A 24089-nucleotide genomic window follows, 5' to 3' on the forward strand; every position below is an offset into this window, starting at 1 on the left:
TTGAAAAAGCTCATCTATAATCAATGTTTTTGTTGTAATAAACAAATTCTGATATGCTTAGATTTGAACTACAGCTAATGCTTATTCTTTTCCTGGAACCTTTTTGCCTAGATGACTCTTTTTAACAGACTTTAATTATCTTAGCAATGTATGCACACTTGAGAACTTTTACCTCACGAGCAGCAAACTATTTGAATTGCTTACAACTGCCTCTTTATACTTTGCAGTAGAGCCTCCATCTTTGAGTATTTCAACCTTTAAGTGCACAACTTTCCTTCCTGGCACCATCGCAATATAGGCTAGGGATTTCTTCACTGAGATGTTAAGCTCGGCTGCTTTGTGGTAGGTAGAGAACTGTTCCTTAAAGAGCAATTTATTGCCTCCTTTCTACATGCACTGTAATTGCTAAACCTGCCAATAGTGTTTGAAAACTTAGGGGCTTTTGGAAAGTTTAACATTTTATCCTTCTTGGAAATCAGATTACTGAAAGGTAGCTGGGGAAGACTGAAATAAAGAGATATTGTCAATTTCATGCCATTAATTTCTGTTTTATATTAATAAAAAGTCAAGTGAAAATAACCTAGTTTGTGGATAAATATTTGTAAATTCCTGGATAAATTACCTGTTTTCTGGATAAATAATATTTGTTGATCTAGCTTCCCGTGGAAGCACTTCTTTTGAAGTCTTACATGAGCCTTACTCTTTAAATCTTTTGACCAAGCTGCTTCAGCTACCTCAGAGCTTAAGGATGGCTCCTGTGGTATGTTAATGCCCCATAGAATAATTTTCTGCCTTTTTCTATTGTGAGCAGACAATTAAAGTGTTGTTAACCTCATCTCTCTCTTCTCACACAAGAGCTCCAAGCGAGAGTGGAAGCCTCTGGAGGACCACAGCTGCACAGATGTACCATGGCTGCTCTTATTCATCCTCTTCTGCATAGGAATGGTGAGTAAAACTCAGATAATTCTGTAAATGTTATATAGTTAAAGAGTTTGCATTCAGAAGAAAGGAATTTTCAAACCCTTCAGTAACTTCATCACTGGGAAAAGTCAGGGTATATTTGCATGAGAACCACTGGCTGTAGAACAGAAACGGGTAGTATGTCCTTGGTAGGGATCCATAATTTATTGTTTGTGCCAATTCTTTCTTCAGCTTCTCTTCCCCTCCAGTTTCTTTGGTAAGTGATTTACACCATGAAGATGTATCACTTGAGTCATGTTTCTTATGGGGATGGATGTCCCAGAAGTGATAGCTTTGAATCTGGTGAACAGTTTTATGAATGACAGTAAACTTTTTGTGAGAAACAAAGATCCTGAATATCAAAGAGTTGACTGCTTTTTGGGGGGTTGGTTTGTTTGGGTTTTTTGGTTTGTTTGTTTTTTGTTGCCTTTTTTTTTCTTGGATGCTTAGTAGAAGCAGCTACTGTTAACAGCCATATTACTAGTGGTAAAATCTTTCTTTCAAAGTTATACCAGCTCTGTCCTGTGTGATGAAGCCATCACCTTTCTCAGGTCAGCCTCACAACCCTCTAGACTTGATGTTAAAAAAACAGACCTCCAAGAGCTGCAGATTAGTGAAAACTAGCAATACACTTCTTTTCATCTTGTTTTGCTTCATGCCATTCTTCTTAAACAGAGAATGTCTGTTTCTTTCTTGTACTGCTATGTTACAAGCAGTAGTCCTTAGGGGTTTGGGACTTAGATGCTGTCAGCTTTCTTTTCTACTGTCCCTTGGTCTCTGGTGTTTGGAATAATTCCACTGAAAAATTTATTCTACTTTCCCCAGGGTGTTTGTCAACGGCTGTGCTTCAAATGCAAAAATTAAAACGATTATTTAAAATCATATGAATTACAGTGTCACTGTAATGTGGCTATCTTAAAATTGCAAAAAGCACAGTACTTCCTGAAACAAGTAGCTCTCTCTTTTGTGTTTGATTTTTTCCTGGCTTCAGGTTCCCTGATTATTCATGCATACATACCTGTTCCCCCAATAATAATTAGGTCTGCTATGCATGAGTGTCCCAAATTTTCCTGTCTAAGCAATATGATATACAGAGCAATTATCCTATTGGGTCACATACCTTGTTAGTTACTGTTCTAGGGGACTTCATTTGAAGGGTCAGGTGCTATGACAAGCCAGGAGGACATCACTGCACACTTGTGAATTAGCTTTGATAGAGGAAGGGTTGTATGATTTGCCTGTGTGTAAGGACAAAAATTCTTGAACCAGCCAAGAACCTGAGGACTATTGTACGTAAAATGCACGCTAGTATGTCCTTTACAGAATAGTAGGGGATCTGAGAAATTAAAAGTGAGTGCTGGAAATTAGCTTGAATTATTATGACTAGTGAGCCTTTTGATCACTTTGCCCTTGTTTTCAGTTTGAATATTAGGTCTATAAGTGCATTAGTGCATTAGCAAGGGAAACATAATGATTGGATTTTGTCTGGAATTGATAGCCTATCCATTAGAGAAGGTCACTCTACTGTATCTTCACACCTTTGAAACCACACATTTTCACTGTTCTGTGCTGAGTTCATTACCTGTTGTCATCATCTCATCTGATCCTGCCACTGCCATCTGTTGCTTCACGCATTTGTCTCAGCTGCTCAAATCTTAGCTTGTCTCACATGTGAAAACAAGTTCACTGATGGTAGTGGAGTGGGCTGATGGTTCATTTCTGCCTGTCAGTGGTGGTGTTAATGATGCTTTTGCACCAGTCTCCTGTTTGCACAATCACCATCTTGATCTTGGTTTTGCTTGAGAATTGTGTCTGAAAGTTCACAGCAAGACCTGCCTACGTGTCGGTATTTTCCACATTACACTGTCTGAGCCATCTTGCTTTGTGTCTGTTTCTTTCCTGCATTTGAATCGAGCATATGGAACCATAGTAGCCTTGATCTAGTCACTTGTTTAAAGAGCACTTCCTTAAAAGAAACTTGTGTTAGATAGGCCTCTTCATTCTAGCTCATCTTTGAAAGCAAGTAATTTGAAGGAAAGAAAAAGTCTGAAAGCAAGAAAATCTGGACTGTGTGGAATTCTCTAAGATGCATAGTAATCCTTGACAGCTCCAGCTCTGCTTGTAGCTAGCTCTCCTTCACTGCCTGCCCTTGGTCTCCCTTCTGCTTCGTGCACAATTCACTGACAAAATGACTAACAAAAAAACCACCTACAAGAGTCTTAACTATGCTTGTATAATACCCAGTGTTGGATATCTCAATCCTCTTTTAGGTTACATTCAGTTTTATCGTTGCACAACATCTCTCTGTGATGGTCCTTGTCTTTCCTTTTTCAGGCCGAAAGAATTTTTAGACAACTTCTACTTAGAAACAGGTTAATAAAACTGACTTCTCCCAGCTGTCAAACAAAATATTGCTAAACTGTGGATTGTTTTTTTTTTTTTCTCCTCCAGGGTTTTATTTGTGGCTATTCAATAGCTACAGGAGCAGCTGCAAGACTGCTTTCAGGATATGACAGTTATGGAAATATTTGTGGACAGAAAAATGTCAAAGTGGAGGGAATAGTCAACAGTGGTCTGGACCTTACACACAAGAAGTAAGTATGTAATTCAGTTGCTGCATTCTGTAAACCAGGAAGGGCAAAACCTTTCTTCCTTTGAGAGTGGTTTTCAATAAAATGGGAAAAGGGATATGCTAACTCATTCCCGCTTGTCATTTGGCACTTTTCTCACCTAGAGGACAACAATCTGTTGTAACAACCAGCAACAGTACTTGGAGATGTGCAATATAAATATAGCTAAAGACATTGAGGAATTACCTTTTCTTGGTATCCACTTCATGTAGGATATTGTATTAGGCCACTGAAGAGTCTAGTTTGTTAGAGTTTTAGGTGTGACAAGTATTTTCAGATTTAGGAGCTGACCTTCAATATTAATTTAGAAAGGTTTGCTTTTGATGTTGTATGCTCAGTTTCTGCTGCTAGGTGTAGGGGGAGGTGAGATATATCTAACACATTAAACTGTAAGCAGAATGTGCGTAAGTGACTTGTGGAGAAAATGCACAAAACTTGTAAGCGGCTCACAGCTCTTATTAAGCAGTGTCATGTTAAAACCCTTACTTACAGTTCAGGTATTTCCCATCTGTTTCCCAAAAACATCCCACTGCAGTAGCAGTACTGGAGAAGTAACAAAAATTCTGGACTTACAGGTTTAAAACATCTCTTGAGGTTTGCCTGCCAGTCAGTGCCCAGAGCGCATCTGTACAACTTGGGTGACTTAAGAAAGTAAACTGTTTAGCCTGACCATTGAACAGTGGCATTAACAGACCAAAAAAAAAATGTTTCTTTCACTGTTTGATTCCTTCAAAGAATTAAAAAGTTATTAATTTCTGAGTATAATAACCTTTTGCTTCCCACTTTCAGAGTAACAGAAAATCAATGATTTCCATAAATTATTTTGGAGGTATGCTTTTCTAAGATCTTCTTATTTGGAGTTGCTATACAAAAAGCTTCTAAATACTTGATTTAAGATTTAATGTGGCTGGGTAATTGGTGGTTACCAGAAGGACTTGAGATAAATAAAATGGCCTGAAATATTGTACAGATTTCTTCTGTCAAAAAACCCCCTACTTCTTAATTTAATCCCATCTTCCAGAAGGGTTGAAAGGCTTAAAATTCATGAAGCATAGTTTTCCTGGTTTTTTTACATAAACATTTTAATGGTTTCCAAATCTGTGTATATTCAATACAAAATTGTCATTCTGGCATTCTGAGATAAAATGCAAATTTTAAAATCGTAATTTTAAACTTACTTTAAGAAAGAAATGGTATCTGAGTTCGTGTGAAGGTAGGGAAATTTAGACACCTTATTGAAATGTAATAATTACTATTGTAATAGACTGCTACATGTGCCAGAAATCACACCATCATGTGGAGAAACATCTACCACTGCTTAGTGATTTCCTCTTGTGAAGGCAAGCTCAAAAGACAGCAAATAAAATGAGAGACTATTTTTAACACAGTTAATAGATAGACTGTTGTTTATTAAGAAGTCTTAGTGAGGTTCAGAAGGATTATGTTTTTGTAACAAAGATGTTGTGGCTTGAGGCATGACCTAAGCAAATTAACAGATACACTTATAAGGAATATCATCATCTCTATTTGCCTGAGAGTAAGAGAAAACCTTCTACCAAGGCAGACTGTTCACATGAAGAGCCTGGTACAGTCCAGGGTAGTGAGTTTTGGAAGAGATTGGTTCTTATATAAGCGAGTGATCCTTCATTCTCTCACACCCTATAGTTTCTTCTGAAAAATTGCCAAGCAAATTTAAACAGCTATCTGCTTTGCATCTGTCTCTAGCAGATGGAGTTTCTCCAGCGTCTGAGGTACAGTTCATGGGAGTATTTCATGCTATTTTTATAAAAGTACTTTTCAGACAGCCTGTAAAAATAAGCTTTTCTCTCTGCCTGTACATTTCAGTTTGTGTAGAGAAAGAGGACTTTTAGGATCCACAAATGCGGTTCTGGAAACATGAAGTTATTTCATTTTGCTGGCAGGGTAATTCTGTTTTCGTTTCCCAATCCAAAGGCAGAAAAGCTAAATCATATGTAAAAATAACATTTTCTTCTTTGTACGTGACAGCAACCCATAGGCACTGTCATGTGGAAATGAAATGAATGTGGCCTGTGTGGATATGGAAATCTGGGTGGTAAGGGTGAAGAGGACAGTCCTCACAGGGATATGATTTGCTCTCTGTACGTCAGATATGCTGAAACCACTGAGATGAAATCTTGGGAAGGAGGGTTCTACAATTTGGTCTCATCAACAAAGAGTGGATCAGGCATCTTTTTATTTTTACCACAGAAACAACAGTACACTTTAATAGTCTAGAGTCAGACATGGCAGTGAATTCTAATTAAATCTATCTGCTTCAAGTAAGCTCCTTGCTTTACAAATTCTGGTAGTTATAAGGGGGTTAAAAAAAAAGATGTTTTATTTGCAAATATATGATGACTATGGCAGACAAATGTAAGTCCCTGAAATGCTAGTTCAGTCTGATTTTTGATCACCAATACTGCTTGGACAGAACTCAGTTTTTGCTGTTTAGTCCAGTATAAGGAGATGTGCATATGCTGCTATAGGGAATATAGCATTCCACCTTAACAAATGCCCTTGACCCCAGAAAATGGGGTTTAGGTAAGGGGAAAACCCAGGGAGAGTTTGCAAGCAAGCATGCAGAGAATTTGGTTGAGTGAAACTGCATGTGCCCTACAGTTAAAGACATCTTCATTCGACAGATTTATTGGCACAGATCAATTATGATATTTGGTAGCTTGATCTATATGCCTTGAAAAAGGGAACCTGAACAAAGAACAACCTGGGTAATTATTCCCTTTCAATCCAAACTCCCCATCCCTCACATGACAGTCTGTACCAATGGCAGTGTTCTGTAGTCCACATTGTAATGTGGTTGTTACGGTTCGTATACCATGCTCTATGAGCTGTGCACTCTAGCTGTTAATTTTTAGGCAATATTTAGGATGCTAGCTTTGTTTGTTCTAAGTATTGTTGATGTTCAGATTATTAGCTCCAGGTTTCACCTTCTCTACAGCTACCTGAAAGGAAGTTGTGGAAAGGGGGGGATCAATCTCTTCTCCCATGTAGCAGTTGAGAGGAAGTTTAGATTGGATATTATGAAAAATTTCTCTGTCAAAAAGGGTTATCAAGCCCAGGGAAGTGATTGAGTCACCGTCCCTGGAGGTATTTAAAAGACGTGTTGATGTGGTGCTTAGGGACATGGTTTAGTCGTGGACTTGGTAGTGTTGGGTTTACAGCTGGAGTAGATGGCCTGAATGGTCTTTTCCAGCCTAAAAGATTCTATCGTTCTAAATCTACCCTCTTTTAGTTTAAAGCTGTTCCCCCTTGTCTATGTGAAAAGTCACTTTCCCTCTTTTTCATAAGCCCCCTTTGAGTACTGGAACGCTGCTATAAGGCCTTCCCACAGCCTTCTCTTCTCCAGGCTGAACAGCTCCAACTCTCTTAGCCTGTCTTCATATACTCCAGCCCTCTCATCATTTTTGTGGGCCTCCTTTGTGCTCACTGTAATGGATTCATGTCTTTCCTGTACTGGGGGGTCCCAGAGCTGGGTGCAGTGTGCTGGGTGGGGGACCCACAAGAACAGAGTAGAAGGGGAAAATTCATCCCCCTTGCCCTGCTGGTCATGCTTCTTTTTGCAAAGCCCAGGGTACAGTTGGGTTTCTGGGCTGCAGGTGTACATTGCAGGGTCACGTCCAATTTTTCATGCACCAGTACCCCCAAGTCCTTCTCTGCAGAGCTGATACTACATAAAGATGCATAAAGACACTTAATGTTGTAAGTCTGCCATACTGATTTTCATATAGCAAACATATTTTCATTTGCAGTGTTGAAGCATCTCTAACAGTATGATTGCCTTGTTTACTTCAGTCTTTGTGTTGCTGATATAAGTTGATTCTGTTATCAACAAATTAGTCTATTGTTGATTGTAAATAACTGAAATTGCAGCACAAAGCATGTAAGTACATTCTTCTAGGAAGAAACAAAACCTGGTCTGTGATGACACAGTATGGAATTTTCTGCAGTAAAATCACTTATTTTCTATAAGTAAGCTTTATAAACAAAAATAAAATTAACCTTTTGTTCTGTAATGCTGGTGCCTGGCATTTTGATTCTTGTTTTAACTGCTAGAAATTTTAAAAAAAATCTTACTTCCTAGACTACAGATTGAAGACTACGGATTTGATAGCTTGGAATTTTCTGTGCAACTCCCTTACTTCTGTCAGAACTGCCTCTGCCACTGCAGTGCAGTGTTTGAATTACATGTGTCTATTTAAGTGTATGCCAGCACAGCACACTTGTGTCAAAACTGCATGTGACGCTGTAGTTGAGTTGTATTTCTAAACTTCCAGGCTTAAGTTAAAATGGTAGTATTTTACAAAATATTCCAGCAATTAAAATTACAACTTGGCCCTGAAATTTAAATTACTGTGGAAGTGGGCTGAGTTCTGTCTTGTCAGTGGCAACATTCCTCATCTGGTTTCCGTAGGTAATATGTGTTAAGGGACATTCAAAGAAGCCTTCTGTCCAGGAACTGGAGTCCAGCCCTATATATCCTGGTGTCTGCCTAGGCTGAGGGATGGGGATGGACTGACACGTATGGGACACTCATGCAGCTGGTTACACAGACTGGTACTGACAAAGTGCTGCCTTCAACAGCAGGACTCACAAACAGAAGCACAGACAGCCACGTCCTCTCCTCCTCATGGGCTCACAGAGACAGAAGGTCACTAGTGCAGGCACACATATGACACTATCTAGGTTCACAAGCTCACATACATTTGTGGAGCCCTCAAGTACCAGCACAGCACCTCTGCTCACCTGGCACCCCTGCCCTGTATCTGTCTCTTGAGTTCCTCCTGCTCAGCAGCTGATCCAGCTTGGTGCTAACTAGCAAACACTCACACACTCGTCCCACAGGCACCCTGTGCTCTCAGTTCTCTCAAAGACCAGTGCAGACCCTCTGCCTACCTGACACCTCTGCCTGGACCCAGAGCCTCCTACGCACCATCTGATGAAGTTTGGAGTTTGCTGGGGAGTTACAACAGGAGTTGAACTCAATTATCCTTGTGGGTTCATTCCAACTCAGGATTTTCTGTGATTCTGTAACATGTGTACACCTGCTTTGGCTCAGCCCCTGTCAACAGCCAGCACCATGTGGGCTGTGACCACTTGTGCTCAGTCCTTCACCTCTGTAGCTGCATTTTTTTGTGGATGCACATTGTTCCCACCCCAGCAGCCCATTACCAAGACCCCTCTCTGCCCCAGTCACTGGCACTGAGACCCCACTCACTTCTGTAGCTGGCACCACAGGCCTGGGGCCTGTAAACCCCTGATCTGATTCTAGTTGCTGGCACCAAATCCTTCATGCCCATGCCAGTCTCCCCAGTAGCTGGCACTTAATCCCTGCAGGACTTGCAGCATCCATACACGTGGAACAGAGACTGGAACTATGCAGAGAGAGAGTTAAAGGATTTAGTAATAGGATATGACAGACTGCAGTGATCAGGTGCTGGGATCAGTGTACTGACCAACACCAGCTTGCATGCAACTGTCCCTTTTACACCCCTTTCTGTCTGCCACCCTGTCCCATGCACACCCCCTCAGCAGCTTGCACAGTCCCACTGACCACTCTACATTCTGTATCTGTGGGTTTGCATCCTTTTCAGCCACATAGTCCCTGCCTGCAGTTTCTTGATAGCCCATCAATTATTGTGATTGACTGGGTTTGTTTCTGATTATTAATATAATAATCTGATTACTATATTCCGATTATTAATATAATATTAACACTAAGTGGTTAAGTTTTATGTCTGAGTGTCTCCCTCCTTTTCCTTATTATCTCAGTTTGTCAAGGTGCTTAGCCAGATAGTCTTATGGAAAGTTAATAATTTTCAAAATCCACATATCCTTACCAACTTATGTGACTGACTGGGTTTGTTCCCATCCTAACCTCCCTTACCACATCAATCAGGTTTTACTCTGTAAGTTCTTGTTCGTGGCTTCTTTGACCAAATAACCTCAATTGAGCAGACACTCTTCTTCCATGTACCCCTATAGTATAGAATAGCAACTGTAGAAACTTGCCCTCATTCAGTGGAAGCTTTGACAGGAGTGTTCAGTTGAGACAACTATTGAACATCTTGGTATTAACTCAAGAGTATTTTCTTTGAAATAAAGGAAGACTGTGACTTATTGCTCACATACAGTTACTTTGATTGTGTCTATGGGACAGAATTTTCATGTTTGCATTTGCTTCTCAGACAGTGGTCTATGGATTCCTGAGATGGGTAGTGTGTATTAAGTAAAAAAAAACAGAAATAGCAGTGGATGATTTTCAGTGAGATGTGGACAAGCAGAGGGAATGTTTTTAAGAATGCAGGTAATTACCACATTACAATTGATTTAGATTACATGGGGTTTGATGGACTTTCAGGAAGTAAGACTGTACTACATACTTATCATTCTTGTATACTGACACTGGGTAATAGAACAGTAGACAGCAATTAGTGTACAGACTGAAGTTGTTCAAGGAGGACCTAAATGCTTTCTAGCAATAGAAGGGATTTTACTGATTACAGAATGAATTCCCATCCTGAGGACTGCAAAAATAGAAATGGCATTTTATATGGTGGTTTGGTATTGATTTCCTGTGATGATATTAGAAAATATGTAGAGAGTATTTCAATGTATAGTGTATCACCAGAATTGTAGGAATTTGAAAGACTTGTTCTACTTCCAAAGAGAAAGGCATTCTTCATCTGTATTATACCATCAGTGGGCAATTCTGTAGGTTTAGGGTTTGTGATGAAATGTATATAGCCAGGAGATGTTAGCTAAGGATCTATAATATGTGCTTCAAATGGCAATGACTCATCATGGAAAGTGAGAAAACAGAATCTCTTTAAAATACTGCACTTGAACATGAGATAGTTGTAATGAAATATCTGAACCATTTTTATTTCAAAGCAAATACTAAAGTAATCTGTTCAGTCATATGGTGTGGAAAATTGATCTAAACTAAAAAGCTGTTCTTGATTGCTGGTATTATGTGTTTTCATTAAAACAGCCATGGACTTTGTCCTTTTGCAGCATGAGGGTAACTTTATGGGGTTTATTGGATCTTTCTAGAAAAATTTGTCAAGTTTAAGGGTGGAGTGAAGGTTTGTGAATGTTTGGGCGCATATTTATGAAAAGACATGGTAGGAGTATTGCTGTTTTTAGGAATAGCACCACTTGAATGGACTTGAATCAGGTAGAGTTAAACATCCTTTCTGTGTAATCCGGAGGTATATAAATACCCATATACTTGTGGCGCGTATGTTGAGTACATAAATTCTTTTGATCCACTCAGTTATGATAATATGAAATTTACTGTGTTTCTGGATAGACTGAATCAGTCAGTCTTGACTGAATCCTATAATTTGAAATTTTGTTCAGCGTAATTGTTAATTCAAATAGAAATTATTTACCTTTTTTCCTTCCCTAGGTATGTATTCTTCTTGGATCCATGCAATATCGATATAGTACATCAGAAAATCAAGTCTCTTGCCTTGTGTGTATCAGCTTGCCCAAGGAAAGAACTAAAAACTCTGGCTGATATTCAGAAATTTGCAGAAACTAATGGTATGGAAAAAATATGTTTGCTTTTGTTCATATACCAGATATTTTCACAGGATTAAAAAAAGGCTCATGCATTAGCTGAGCTAAAAATGAAATATGTATGAAGAAATAGGAATAGAAATAATGTGCTCTTTTCATTAAGCTAAAATGTTACTAAATCTTACAGTATGCTAGTGTTCTGTCATGTCTTGGGCAGTATTGAAAGCTTGTTGTTAAAACAGGGGTACAAAGTGTAACAAGCACTTGAAGGAATGTCTCAGCTCCTAGGGAAATGTGCTGACATTGCTGCTCAACAGTAGTGCTGTTGAAATGTCCTCATGTATATGGGGTTAGTGAGAGCAGTGCTGCTGTTTAATGGCACTTGTGGCACAGAGAATGACTGTGTGTGTGTGTGAAAATATTCCTGCTTCTTTTCAGTTCTGCAGTCTGGTTCCTGTTGGTTTGTTATTTTTGTTTTTTTTTTAGTTTTCCCTAAGAGTAGTACTTTTTCACAGTAGCAGTGACACTGATGTTGCTAGCTCAGTTCCTGTTTTAACAGTCTATGGAATAAAATGCATAGGAAGTAACCAACTTTTGGACGTTCAAAAGAAAGTAAAGATAAAAGCTTAATTTAAGGAAATTTCAGGGGTTTTCAGCTATTTGAGTGGGAACATTTCGTCCTAAACTTACCTTCTTATCTTTTAAAGTGCTGCAGTAAAATTTCTTTGCGAGGTGCTCGACTAAAGATGAGTCAGTCTGGACGACCCAGTTCGAAGGGGTGAAACCGCTTGATTACTTTCCATAAAGGAAACTGAAATGTCTGTTTCTGTTCTGATACGGGTTATTTGAGTAATTCTTGTTTGAAAGCAGGGCGAGTGGAAGTGTCCCTGGGGTCACTGCTAATGCCCCTGGCTCTCCCACTGCACTGTGCCCACACACCTGGGTGTCTGACCCTTAAACTATCGCGCGGCGTCGCAGCTTCCGTGGAGCTGCACAAAGAGCTGTGTCTGCACGGTGTGGCTGGTCAGTGAGAGCCTCCTCATGTGGTCTGTGCAGCCTTGTCAATTACAAGGGAAACTACTCAGTATCTGCAGCTGTATTCTTCACTCCTTCTCTGAGCATGTTGTGTTTCTTTTAACTAATGCAGGGGAGTTATTTGTTGGTATGAAGTTAAGGTCATTTGTACTGGAGTTCAGGTATTTCTTGAAGTAATGAAGTGCAGCCATGTCTTGTTTTATCACCAACACTGTTTCCATGTTTATAAATCAAGTCTCTTATTAGTTGTGCCTGAAATATGTTTAATGTAACTGTTTTTTAAAGTACAACGAAAACCACTCTTCCCAAAACATGCCATGCTATGTCTTTCCTCGTCATTCTTTCTTCTAACTGTATCTCTCTTAGTGCTTTAGATTTTAAAAGATATAATTCTTTTTACTTGACATGACAGAACAGTATTTTCAGTTTCCAGAAGCTTGGTCAAAAGTATGAAACCTGATGTTAGATCAGAACAAAATCATTAATGAGTTCAGTTCCGAATTTTCGTTATATAATGTTTGGCTTATCAAAAACAGGTATTATACTAAACTGATGTTTCCTTTTATAGATGAACTCTGTGCAAGACTGGAATCACACTATTCAGAGAAATATTGTCATCTTCATGGTTATATTTCTGCTTAAATGTTCACCAGCCTTTGCAGGTTCCAAAAAGGGATGGTTTACAGCAAATGAACAGCTTAATTGCTGACTATCTTAACTGCTGCATATGTATAGTAGAAGTTCAAGTGTGATTCAATCTCATAGTTGAGCAAGAACAGTGAATTAGTACCAAAACTATAGTACTTGGTAAGCAGAATATTTTTTCTAAGATATGATAGTGGATTTAAATCAATTAGCACTAGGATTATGTTTGGCAGTCTGTTTTAAGTGACCATTGACTCCAGTGTAAAAACGATAATGATGAAATCTGAGGACCTTGAACATGACTGCAAAGAGCTTAATTGCAATTTCCTTGTTTGTTCTATAGTTAGAATATAGAGTTCAGCTGTCAAACTGAAGAATGAGGGCAAGCTTGTGATAAGCAGTGCTGAATTTTCACAGGCTCGTGACTTCTAACGTTCAACAAGAAAACCATCGTAATGGTTTTTTAATATATGGGTAAAGAGTGCAGGCAACTCTTGGTTTTGCTCTTTTGAGCCTTTCTGAAAGCTTTAACTCTTCCTGCATCCTGAAAATAGCAATTGTGCTGAAGACAGAATCTGTGCAGGTTGTTGCATGTACTTTTGTAGAGTTGGCCATTTTCACCTGGTTCATATGCCATCCCTGAAATCACCTTACTTGTCCATGTACCTTGAAGTTCTTTCATAAATTACTGCTTAAGAGCCCTTCCACAACCCAAAGAAACCATCTGTTGTGACTCAGCCCATCAGGAGGTGGTGTGGTAAGTTAAAAATGAATGGGTTTTTTTTAATCTAAACGTCAAGAGATGTAACATAGTAAAACATACTACACCATCCTTGTATTGACTAATGATTTTATCAGTACCACATATGATCTTGCAGCTAACTTAGTACTTATGGTATCTTTCCTGAAGCAAGACAGACACTTGATTGGCTCTACACAAGAGGACACAACTGCCAGTCCCAAAGGTTCAGAGCAGTTATGGCAGAGCTCTTATTCATCGAGCAGTACAGCTTGTATTTTTCTGTAAGCAAGATTATAAATAAGCATTTAGGGCAGGGAAAATGCTTGCTTGAGGCGTGAAGATCATTTTATGACAAAGCAGCCTTTAAGCTTTCTGAATCAGTAATGCACTTGCTCTTCTGCTATAATTTGAGAAAAGCAGCTGATTTTGTGAATAACACAGCACCATTTCAGGGCAGTAACTTCACTCTCACTCCTACCCCACTTGCTCTCTCACAGTCAGGCATTTGCTGTGCCTTCCTTCCTAAGAAGAGGAGAAGCACATCCCTTACAAAGCCAGGCTGATTTCAAGAAAACAAGGAAGTGTGTGTCTTTAATCTGTTCAGAACAATTGACATCCAGAACACTGGGAACCAGCTGAGACTTCTTACAGGAGGAGGAAAAAGGGAAAGAAAAAGAAAAGATCTTTGCCCTGTGCAAAGGTGCAAGTTGTAAAATGCAGGGGTGCTCCTGGGAGTGACACAGAAAGGTGCAGTGTTGTCTAAGAAACATTCTAATGCTGTTCTCAAAGAGCTATACTAATACTTGAGTTTGTAGAGCTATGAATTGGACAAAACTGAGAATGTTGTATGTTGTGAAGTGACTGCTGCTGCTCTCCCCAGGATTTTCTCACCCAGCAGAACACCTCAGGCAGGGAGTACTTGTGATTCAATGTTTTTGTCGGTCTTGGCACTTAAAAAATGTGTATTTTGAGGAGTGTGACTGAAAGCTGTTTTTCCCAGAAACCTGATTGATGCTTCAAAACTTAATGTCCATGAAATATTGCAATGGTGTTTTCAAGGACTTGCCAAAGCATTTTGAAATATCCTTGAAGATATAATTCATCTGTGACTGTGCCAAATGAATAATGAAATTTCATTATTAAAAAGAAACACTAGAAGGTGGCCATAATTTCTGTTGTGTTTAATTCAGTGATAACTATACTGTCTGTTCAGTGTATTTCTATCTGTTATGTAAATATCTGGATGCATACTTAGGAACCTAAAATTAAATTTCTCTTTTACAGAATGTTAGCAGGCATCTCTCTTGTCTGAGATCTGTAGCTAGACCAGGCTAGTTATGGTCTGGGTGGACTTAGAGCCAGAGATAAAGCTACATTAAGTTTGCTACAGAGACTGACCTGAAAGAAACCAATAGAGGAAATCAGTCTGGTTAGGTCAGAGCAGGTAATCTCTCTGAGCTATTAGGAGGAACCACAGGGGAAACAAAAAGGATTTTTCTTTTATCTGAAGATAATGACATCTTCATGTGCAGTAGTCAAAATACATCTTTGCAGTTCCCATTGGTACTTGCCTTAGAAATAGCCATTCCCTTGATTGCTGCTGGCTTCTGGTATTTTTCATCTGCTCTTCCCCCCGCCTTTGTTTTCACTGAAAGTATTCTATTTAAAACTTAATCCTTTGCTCATGATTTTCCTGAAGCATGTTGTACCATGCTAGTTAGAGGCATCTTATGGTTAAAACAATTCTGTACCCGCAGGTCTTTGGGAACCTGGGTATGTTACTGTTGAATGTCATTTTTTGATTGACCTGAGTAAAAGTGCATTATGACCAGTTTGAGATAGTCATCCACCTCTATTCTACCTTGTTACCAGAAATGTCCATCAGGGTTGCCTTGTGTTGGAAATGGATCCTCTAGTTAGAATGAAGTTGTTTCCTTGATAGAAAGTGGCTGCATGTGGAGTCCTCCAGTACTGTGTTGTGTTATTCATGACATTAATAAACCATTTGGAAAGGGGAAGAAACATTGAGGTAATAAATAATCTGCTTAATTATTTAGAATTACATGGAAAAAACCCTGCTATTTATCAATTGCAGTGGAATAAGGTGTCAAATCTAAAGGAATTCCCCCAGAATGAAGGGGTGGGAAACAACCATCGTTATGCTTATAGTGTTTTAATTTAAAATGGCTATTTGTACTTGGGAAAGAGATTGTGAAGCTACCGAGGATCACAAGAGGATTAGGCAGAGGCACAGCATTGTCCAAAAGTGTAATGTTTATTAATTGTGAAGAGGGACTGTGTTTTGTGTAAACTCATGCTCTGTTGGCATCATAAAGCCTGTGTTCTGGCCCTTCCTTGACATTTTTTTTTTTTAAACTTATGCACAAACACACATATTTGTATATTTCCAGTATGTATACACATACTGTATGTGTATACAAGGGTAACAAGGATTATCCTAAAAAAAGACCAGTGATTCTTCTGCCTGGAAAAGAGAAAACTATCAGGAACAATAAGGTCATTGAAAGCAGGAATAACTTAAAAGAAGGTTAAAAAATTATTATTCTATGGTCTCATAACCTGACTATTGTGAAAATAGGGGTCAAAGATGAGTCACTAATCATGAAAGAGCCAGATTTTTCTCTACACAAGTTGGTTGATTTACAAAACTTATTGCCATGAGGATATTTTAGATACATAAAAGATAAACTCTTAGAATAGTACTGTTTAGATATTTAGTAGCAGGTTAGTACTCAAGAATGTCCTTGACCTCTAAGTGGTGCAGAGCTAAAGATACAGTAGGAGAAACATCTGCTACTTGACTAGATGGATTTTAATTTGATTCCAGAGTGGATGGTTTTATTTAGCACAGGGAGAAATATGAGTGGAGGAATTGGTAAATTAATATTTGCATTCACATTTCTGTACTGTTAATACAAATGGGGAAAAGTGAACAGTATTGTCTTGGTTTTTAATTACAATTGAAAAGACACATTCAAATTCTGAATCTAGGGGCTTTTTTTTGTGGTTTTTTTTTTGGTTTTTTTTGTTTTGTTTTGTTTGTTTGTTTGTTTGTTTTACATACTGTTTGTTGTAAGAGCAACTGTGCTTAGCCATCACAGTTATTCTCTTTGTGGTCTTCAATTCTAGAGACATTTGAGGATCTAACTAGGGGGTTTTATTTTGGATCTTTCTTGGAACACACTTGCAGGTGCTAGAAAATACATTCACTTCAGTCCCACATAATTTATAAAAGCAAGCTGTAATTTCTCCTGCCCTTTGATGCTTGTTGTTTTAAAAAAGTGGTAGTATGTCTCTGTGCAACAACTAGAAGTATAGATATACAAAAACCTTACTCTCCTTCCTTTAAAACACACACTGTGTTTCTGGAAGGCACCAGTGGATAGATCTAGAGAATGAAGCTTGCTTTCTTTTGCTGAGAACAACTCTGTCATACTAATCTGAGAAGTCCTGACTGCAGAGTGGTTTGTCCTATGCCTTTTTGCTCATCTCAAGGCATCACTATTTTGCTAGGTTCTGCTAGGGCCTAGAAATCAGGTTTTTAGGTATTAAGGTTCAGCTCTGTCCTTATTTGGCCTTCTGGTGCTATTCCTGCACGATTTGTGAGAGGCATAGCTGCCACATTTAGCTATGTCTGTGCAGTCCTCTGGTGTTTCTATTTTACTGCTAGTTAACACCCTATTCAAGCTTATGGCTAAGAAGTGGAGTTCTTGTTTTCTCGCTCATTTCCAGCTCTGGTGCCAATCTGTACATAACTAAATGCTACTTCATTCCTAAATGAAGCATCAAATATGATCAAATGTGTCTGCTCTTGGAATGTTTTTGTAGTTCTGAAAACGCATGTGTTAACAGGGAATTTATACAAGCCTAAACTTTACATGTGCTTAATGCTTGCGTTGAGTAGAATTATTTCCTATAGTTGTAGACATGTTATAATTACTATTGTCAGACATAGCAGTCTAAGGACAAAGAAGGTCTGGTCAACATCAGTGTAGTTCCTTTTATGATGATCTGAACTTTTTTACACTTTCATGAAGAGAGGGTCAGGTTGTTACTTGCCATAGGAACACTTCTTCTGAGATTATGCAGCAGTGTTCTCTATTACTGGCAGAACATCCACTACTTCTGTGGAAGTAGCATTTGGCATCCTACCAGTTCTGTGGTTTTGGGAATTTGCAGCAGCCAGATGCATGACACCATGTCTAAAGCTCCCACTTTTTTGTGCTGGTCCATAATATCCAATTATTGGTAGTGTACCAAGTTGTCTGTTGTCTCATTGCATGAAGCTTTGAAGGGGTAATGTGGTTCAGATTAAGAGTTTAGAGGTGGTAGAGTTAGACAGATTTGAGGCAAGCTCTGGAGTGAGAAAAGTAGAAAAGAGTTATGAAGTTTTACCCTTGCGAGAGTCTGTGAGCCTTCCTGAATACCAGTGAACTCCACCTCTGTCGATATCAATATCATACTCTAACCTCTATTGCATGGGTTGGTCAAGTATAATCATCTGTGAGTCATGTATTCACAATGTTAGCTAAGTTCTCATTGGTGACAGTCACAAAACACCCAGAACTCAAGAAGAATTAGGACTGGGCTAAAAGTCGGAGGTGAAGAGTCATGATGCAAACAGTCTCACTCCTGCTAACATTTCTGCACATTTCTGTATCTGTGATTACCTGGGATTTGATTCCTGTGTTAGAGGACATAAGGTAATGGTGGCTTAATAGGATGTTACTTGCTAAGGAGAGAACATTTAAAATGGAATAAGATTATGTTTTTTATATATAATCTCTGCTGTTCTTTTGGAAGTCAATTATCAGTCATCATAGAATCATAGAATATCCTGAGTTGAAAGGGTCCCACAAAGATTATCATGTCCAATTCCTGGCCCAGCACAGGACACCCCAAGACTCACACCATGTGCCTGAGAGCAATGTACAAACACTTCTTGGACTCCAGCAGATGTGGTGCCTTGACCACTGCCCTGGGGAGCCTGTTCCAGTGCCTAGCCACCCTCTGGAGGAAAAACCTTTTTCTTATGTCCAACCTAAACCTCCATTGACACAATTTCAGGACCCTTGGGTCCTGTCATTGGTCACCACAGAGAAGACATCAGTGCCTGCCCCTCCACTTCCCCTCATGAGGAAGCTGTAGATGCTATGAGATCTTTCAGTCTCCTCTTCTACAGACTGAGCAAGCCAACAAACTTACTTACCATAACTTCAAGTCCTGAGTCCATCTGTATGCTGGACATTTTGTCCAGCAGGATCTTGCGAGAGACAGTATTGAAGGTTTTACTGAAATCCAAAAAGATTACATCAGCTGGCTTTCCTTGATCAGCTAGGTGGGTTACTTTGTCATAAAAGGAAATTATTTTGTTTTGACATGCAAGACTTTCCTGTCATGAAGCCAAGCTGGCTGTGACTGGTAAATGCATTGTCTTTCAGTTGCTTTTCAATAACTTCTAGAATAATCTTCTCCAGTTACCAGCCACTGAAGTGAGACTAACAGGTCTGTAGTTTACAGAGTCATCCATCCTTCTTGCCCTTCTTGAAAACTGGGACAATGTTAGCCAGCTTTTAGTCGACTGGGTGCTCCCATCCATAAGACCGTTCAAAAAATCATCAGGAGAGGCCTCGCAATGACATCAGCCAGTTCTTTGATTCTTGGATGAATCCCGTCATGAAGCCCCACAGTCTTATAGGGACTCTGGAGCAGCAGATCCCACAATGATAAGCAACTGTTTATCATTCTGGGAGTTTATCATTCTCCCAGCCATGGTCCTCTAGCTCTGGGCACTGAGACCCTCTTAGCCCATCATCAGTTGAAGACAGAGGCAAAGAAACATTAAACGTGTCAGATGTGTGCTCATGTCACATGTGCACAATACATGCATAGTGTCAGTCAGACTCAGTGGTGAGACTGTGACTGTATATGGAAGGTCATATTAGTTATGTTATCAAAACTGTGGTTTCTAGTCTCTCTCTGCTGTGTGTCTGTGAAGAGGGGTTTATGGAGCTGCTTGGAGCCATGCCTTAAACAGGCTTAAAGAGAAGATACTTCTGAACTCCTAAGGTGACTGTTCTGCTCCTGGTATTGAAGCTATCCCAGGTATCTCTGCGTAGTTCTTTATCTTTCTGCTTAAATCCTTGACTCTGAATATGAGTCCATGTTTCTAGATCTGAAAGTAAGGACAGTTTCAGTCCCCGTTAATGAGTGTTGATAGATGGGTAGACAATGCTGAGCTACCAGAATGGGATCCAAAACTCCCGGTGTGCTTTTCACTACTGTAATTCAGGCAGTAAATGTCAGTGGTTCCCACTGTGAAGCTGCTTCTCTTACTGGATGACTTAGGAAGTCTTAGCCATTTCTCAGGCTGTAAACTCTTGATAGTGATGCTTCTTTAGCAGGGGTTTGTGTATTTGTTTACAACACAGCAAATACAGGAAGGAGAGCTGTATTGGAGCTCTGGTCTTAGAAGTGTTTTAATCTAACTACCTCAAGTTATTTTGGACCTTCCTATTTACTGCACTGATGTGGAAAGGGTGTTATGTCTTGTTCTGTGTGCTGTGTCTTCTGAGCACAGAAGACCTTTAAAAATTTGCCTTCTCAGTTGGAAAGAATCTTTGAAGTAAGAGTCCTGGCTTTCTACAGCATCTTTATATAATTTTTGCTTAATATAGCTGTTTTCTAGGAATGCCAGAGGTAATGGCTGTTCAACGCCTCACTAATCCAAGCCTAGGCAAAAAGGAAAGGAAACTTAGGAAAGAAGTTCCTGTGGCTAGGTTAAGGTTCAAAGTTTGTCTTTTGAGATACTTTTCTCCAGTCATGGCTCCAATACATTCTAATGACTGGAGCGACTCTATTCACTGAAAAGAAACTGTGAAACAGAAGCTGTGCTGTATCTCTGGGGTACCACTCTGTAGGTGAAACCACCAAATGCAGCATTGTGGGACCAGTTGACTCTGTGTGCTCACCAGTATCCCAACAACTGATGCTCTGCATAGTTTAGAGGTATTTTTCTTTAAGGTTACATTTTGGGATCTGAAATCCATTCCTTGAAGGACAGTTTGCTGTCATTTACCTAATGGTTTCTCCAGAAGAAATATGTACATTGCTGTAGAAAGCAAAGAATGTATTCCTTTAATTTTTTTAGTCAGTTTCTCTGTGTCCTACTCATAATGTTTTTGAAATTTTTATGAGTGGTAATAATTTAGGAATAAAAGTCATGTCTTTGGTAAACTATTTATCTCTGCAAGATAGAAGACTCGAATGCTTCTTTAAACTTTTGTAGGCCTTGAAAGTTCGAACAGCAGTAATAAGACTGGCTGTGCTAAGACAGCCTCTACAAACCCAGAATAAAAATACGGAGTGGAAGGTTTGACAAAGCAGTTCATTCTCACCCCTCTCACCTTACAAAATGCAAACTTTTTTTTACTGAAGAACGTTATTTAAAGAGAACGAAGGTTCTCTTTTCTTAAAAAATTGGTTGAAGTTTAATGTAAAGGGACATTACTCAAGCACAACATTTGGGTTCTAAAACTCTCATACATAGTATTAGAGAAGGCAGAAGGTTTTCAAAATTTTAAGAAAGATATACTTATGGGGATAGTTTCTGCCTAATTATGTAGGACAAAAGGACAAATCTCGTGGGTACTATTTCAGCTATGGGACTGGTAGTTTCTTTAAATACGGGGTGGTTAATGTCCCTAGTTTGATAAACTCCATGAAAATGTTTTTCTTCTTGACTGTGAGTCTAAAGAAGCACACTGTGTGAGATAGGCAGCTGAAGGGAAGAGGTCCAGAGGAGCCTCAGGAGCAGTTCCCAGGCAAAAGATGAGTGGCAGCCTGAGTTGTCCACTGCTCCAGGGCATGACAGCAGGGAATAAACCATTGGGTTCCAGAGGGACCTGACAAGCTGTCTCCAGCTTCCTCCACAGGCTGGGGTGGTATTGGATTACACTGGTCTGCAGGTCCTACTTGAATGGCTTGTGACCTGTATGCAGATCAAGGTCTGGCATTTGGTTTTGCTTGGCTTATGTTTGTAATCCAAACAGTCTTCAGATACACATTTGTGCAAATCCTACCCTTTTTCTCTCCTGCTTGAACTGCTGGAATTTGAAATGCGTGGGCATCCACAGATCAGCCCTGTCCCTTAGGCTTGTTTGGGTGTGGGGGCCTTTGCATAGGATACTTAAACACATGCAGCACATCCTGATTCCTCCTTGTTCTTGTTACAGAGTCACAGATTCACAGAATAGAACCATAAAGTCATTTAGGTTGGAAAACAGCCTTAAAATCATCAAGTCCAACAGGAAACCCAGCACTGTCAACCTTGTACTTAAGCTCCACATTTACATGTCTTCTAAATACCTCCACAGGTGGTAGCTCAAATACTTCCCTGGGCAACCTATTCCAATGTTTGACGACCCTTTTGGTGAAGAAATTTCTCATAATACCCAATCTAAACTTCCCCTGGCACAACTTGAGGCCATTTCCTCTTGTCTTGTTGATTGTTACCTCAGAAAAGAGACTGACCCCCACTTTGCTACAACCTCCTTACAGGTGGTTGTAGAGAGTGATAAGGTCCCCCTGAGCCTCCTTGTCTCCAGGATAAACTACCCCAGTTCCCTAAGTTGCTCCTCATATGACTCGTGCTCCAGACCCTTCACCATCTCCACTGCCTTTCTCTGGACACGCTCCAGCACCTCAGGGTCTTTCTTGAAGTAACAGGCCCAGAACTGAACACAGGATTCAAGGTGCAGCCTCACTAGTGCTGAGTACAGGGGGATGATCACTGCCGTGGTCCTGCTGGCCACAGTATTGCTGATACAGGCCAGAATGCTGTCTGGGCATCTGTATCTGGGCACTGTGCATGCTCATGTTCAGCCAGCTGTCAACCATCTCTATAACTTAGGTGTTGGCCTATATTCAAAGCAAAATAAATGTAAATATCTGCAATCTTCTCTTTCCTTCTGTTTTTAAGATAATCTTGTGACACTCCCTACTGTTCCCTCTCCATCAAGTTATGGAGTTGTTAGCAAATTCACTTAATCCAAAAGTTTTCATACCTACGAGAATTTTTTGCAGCAGTGTAGAGCCTTCTCTCCAAATTCTGACAAAATATTTTAGTTACTACATTTAAAACTACTATGTAAGGAATGTTGTTTTGTCTGTCTGTTTATCTGACGTCATGTTTTCCACATAAAAAAGTAGAGGCATATAAATAGTATAATTGAAAATATATTTCATGTGTTTTACCCGATACCTTCTCTTTGCAGGAACTCTAGCTTTCTTCAGTGGTGCATTTGATGTTTTGCACTGGCTCTCAAAAACTACTTTGTAGAAGTGGTATTTAAGTAGTATTTCAGAGACTGCATGAGATAGCCTGCTCAGCTGCTCTGTCTCTTTCAGTCTGTAAATATAAAAGGTCTCTTCATAGAGGTAGAAATGTAGCAATGGTAAACAAAGGTTCTGCAAATAATATTCTACAGTTTCTACAATTAATACTTCTGTTTAGTGTAACACAGGCTAAGATAAAACTATTTGTCAGAAGTCTTGGTTTATTTTGGGTAGTAGTGTGTATGTATTATCTGGACCTGGTTTGTAGAACTCTCTTCTACAGAGTATTTCTGAAGAGGAGTATTTAATAATGGACAGAATTGAATATTTATATTGATGACCAAGATTGAGATAAGTCCTTATTAAGATAAGTCCTTAGTTTATTACAAAGGGAAAAAGGACACTAAAAACTGTGTATTCAGGGCACTTGCACTAGGAAATAAGCAATCTATTAGCAAACAAGCTTGGGAGGAAACTCATATTTGGATAGGCAGCTTATATCATTGGAGACTTTCTTAGCTCTGCAATTTCTGAGATACCAGTGCTACAGTCTGATTTAGCAGTTGCTGTATTCCTAGAAGCATTGGGTCAGACCTTCAGTGTCTTAATTGTAGATAAATGAAAGGAAATCTCTCCTAGCTAAGGTATTTCCATTAGGCAAGAGTCAGATACAAAGAAAAAATTAAATTATGTTTGAATTTTGTTATAGGCAACTTGATCCTTATTGTGCTCAACCAATTTGTTTATGGAGAGAGTTCAGCTTTGTTAGAAGATCTGGATATCTAATGCATAGCTTCTGTTATTTTTCAGCCAGCTTTCTAACTTCATCAGTTTTAGTTCTTTGTTCCTCTCCCTGAAATCTCTAGACCAGTTGTATTGTGAAAACATGAAAAAAACCCCAACCCAAAGTCAAGAATATTTTCTTTCTGTTGTGACTGTTGTGTCATGCAATGTTCATGCATTAAAAATGATCAAAAAAAGCATGGTGGAATAGCAGGGGAGGGTGACTTCGAAGTACTTTGTCTCCTTCTCTTTTACACTGCAATGTGAATTAGGCTTTTTCACTCAAATACCCAAACTTACGAAAACCCTAAGCTAGGTGGAGAGTGTCATTCTGTTTCACTGAAGACTGTGTTGAGTTTGATTCACTGCTACAT

The 24089-nt window shown here is 39.3% G+C and overlaps 1 protein-coding gene across 1 annotated transcript in view; it reads left to right on the plus strand.

Moving 5' to 3' along the window:
- Positions 1-748: 748 nt before the first annotated feature.
- SLC44A1 (solute carrier family 44 member 1) overlaps positions 749-24089 on the plus strand; it is a 53824-nt gene continuing 30483 nt past the window's right edge. Inside the window, exons 1-4 of the mRNA XM_018085881.2 lie at positions 749-760; positions 856-945; positions 3412-3554; positions 11041-11177. Of these exons, the coding sequence (XP_017941370.1) occupies positions 749-760; positions 856-945; positions 3412-3554; positions 11041-11177 (382 nt within the window). The remainder of the gene's footprint in view (positions 761-855; positions 946-3411; positions 3555-11040; positions 11178-24089) is intronic.

This window comes from Manacus vitellinus, unplaced genomic scaffold (genome assembly GCF_001715985.3).
Source record: "Manacus vitellinus isolate BGI_N305 unplaced genomic scaffold, ASM171598v3 scaffold_9_pilon, whole genome shotgun sequence".
In the NCBI taxonomy this organism is placed as follows: domain Eukaryota; kingdom Metazoa; phylum Chordata; class Aves; order Passeriformes; family Pipridae; genus Manacus; species Manacus vitellinus.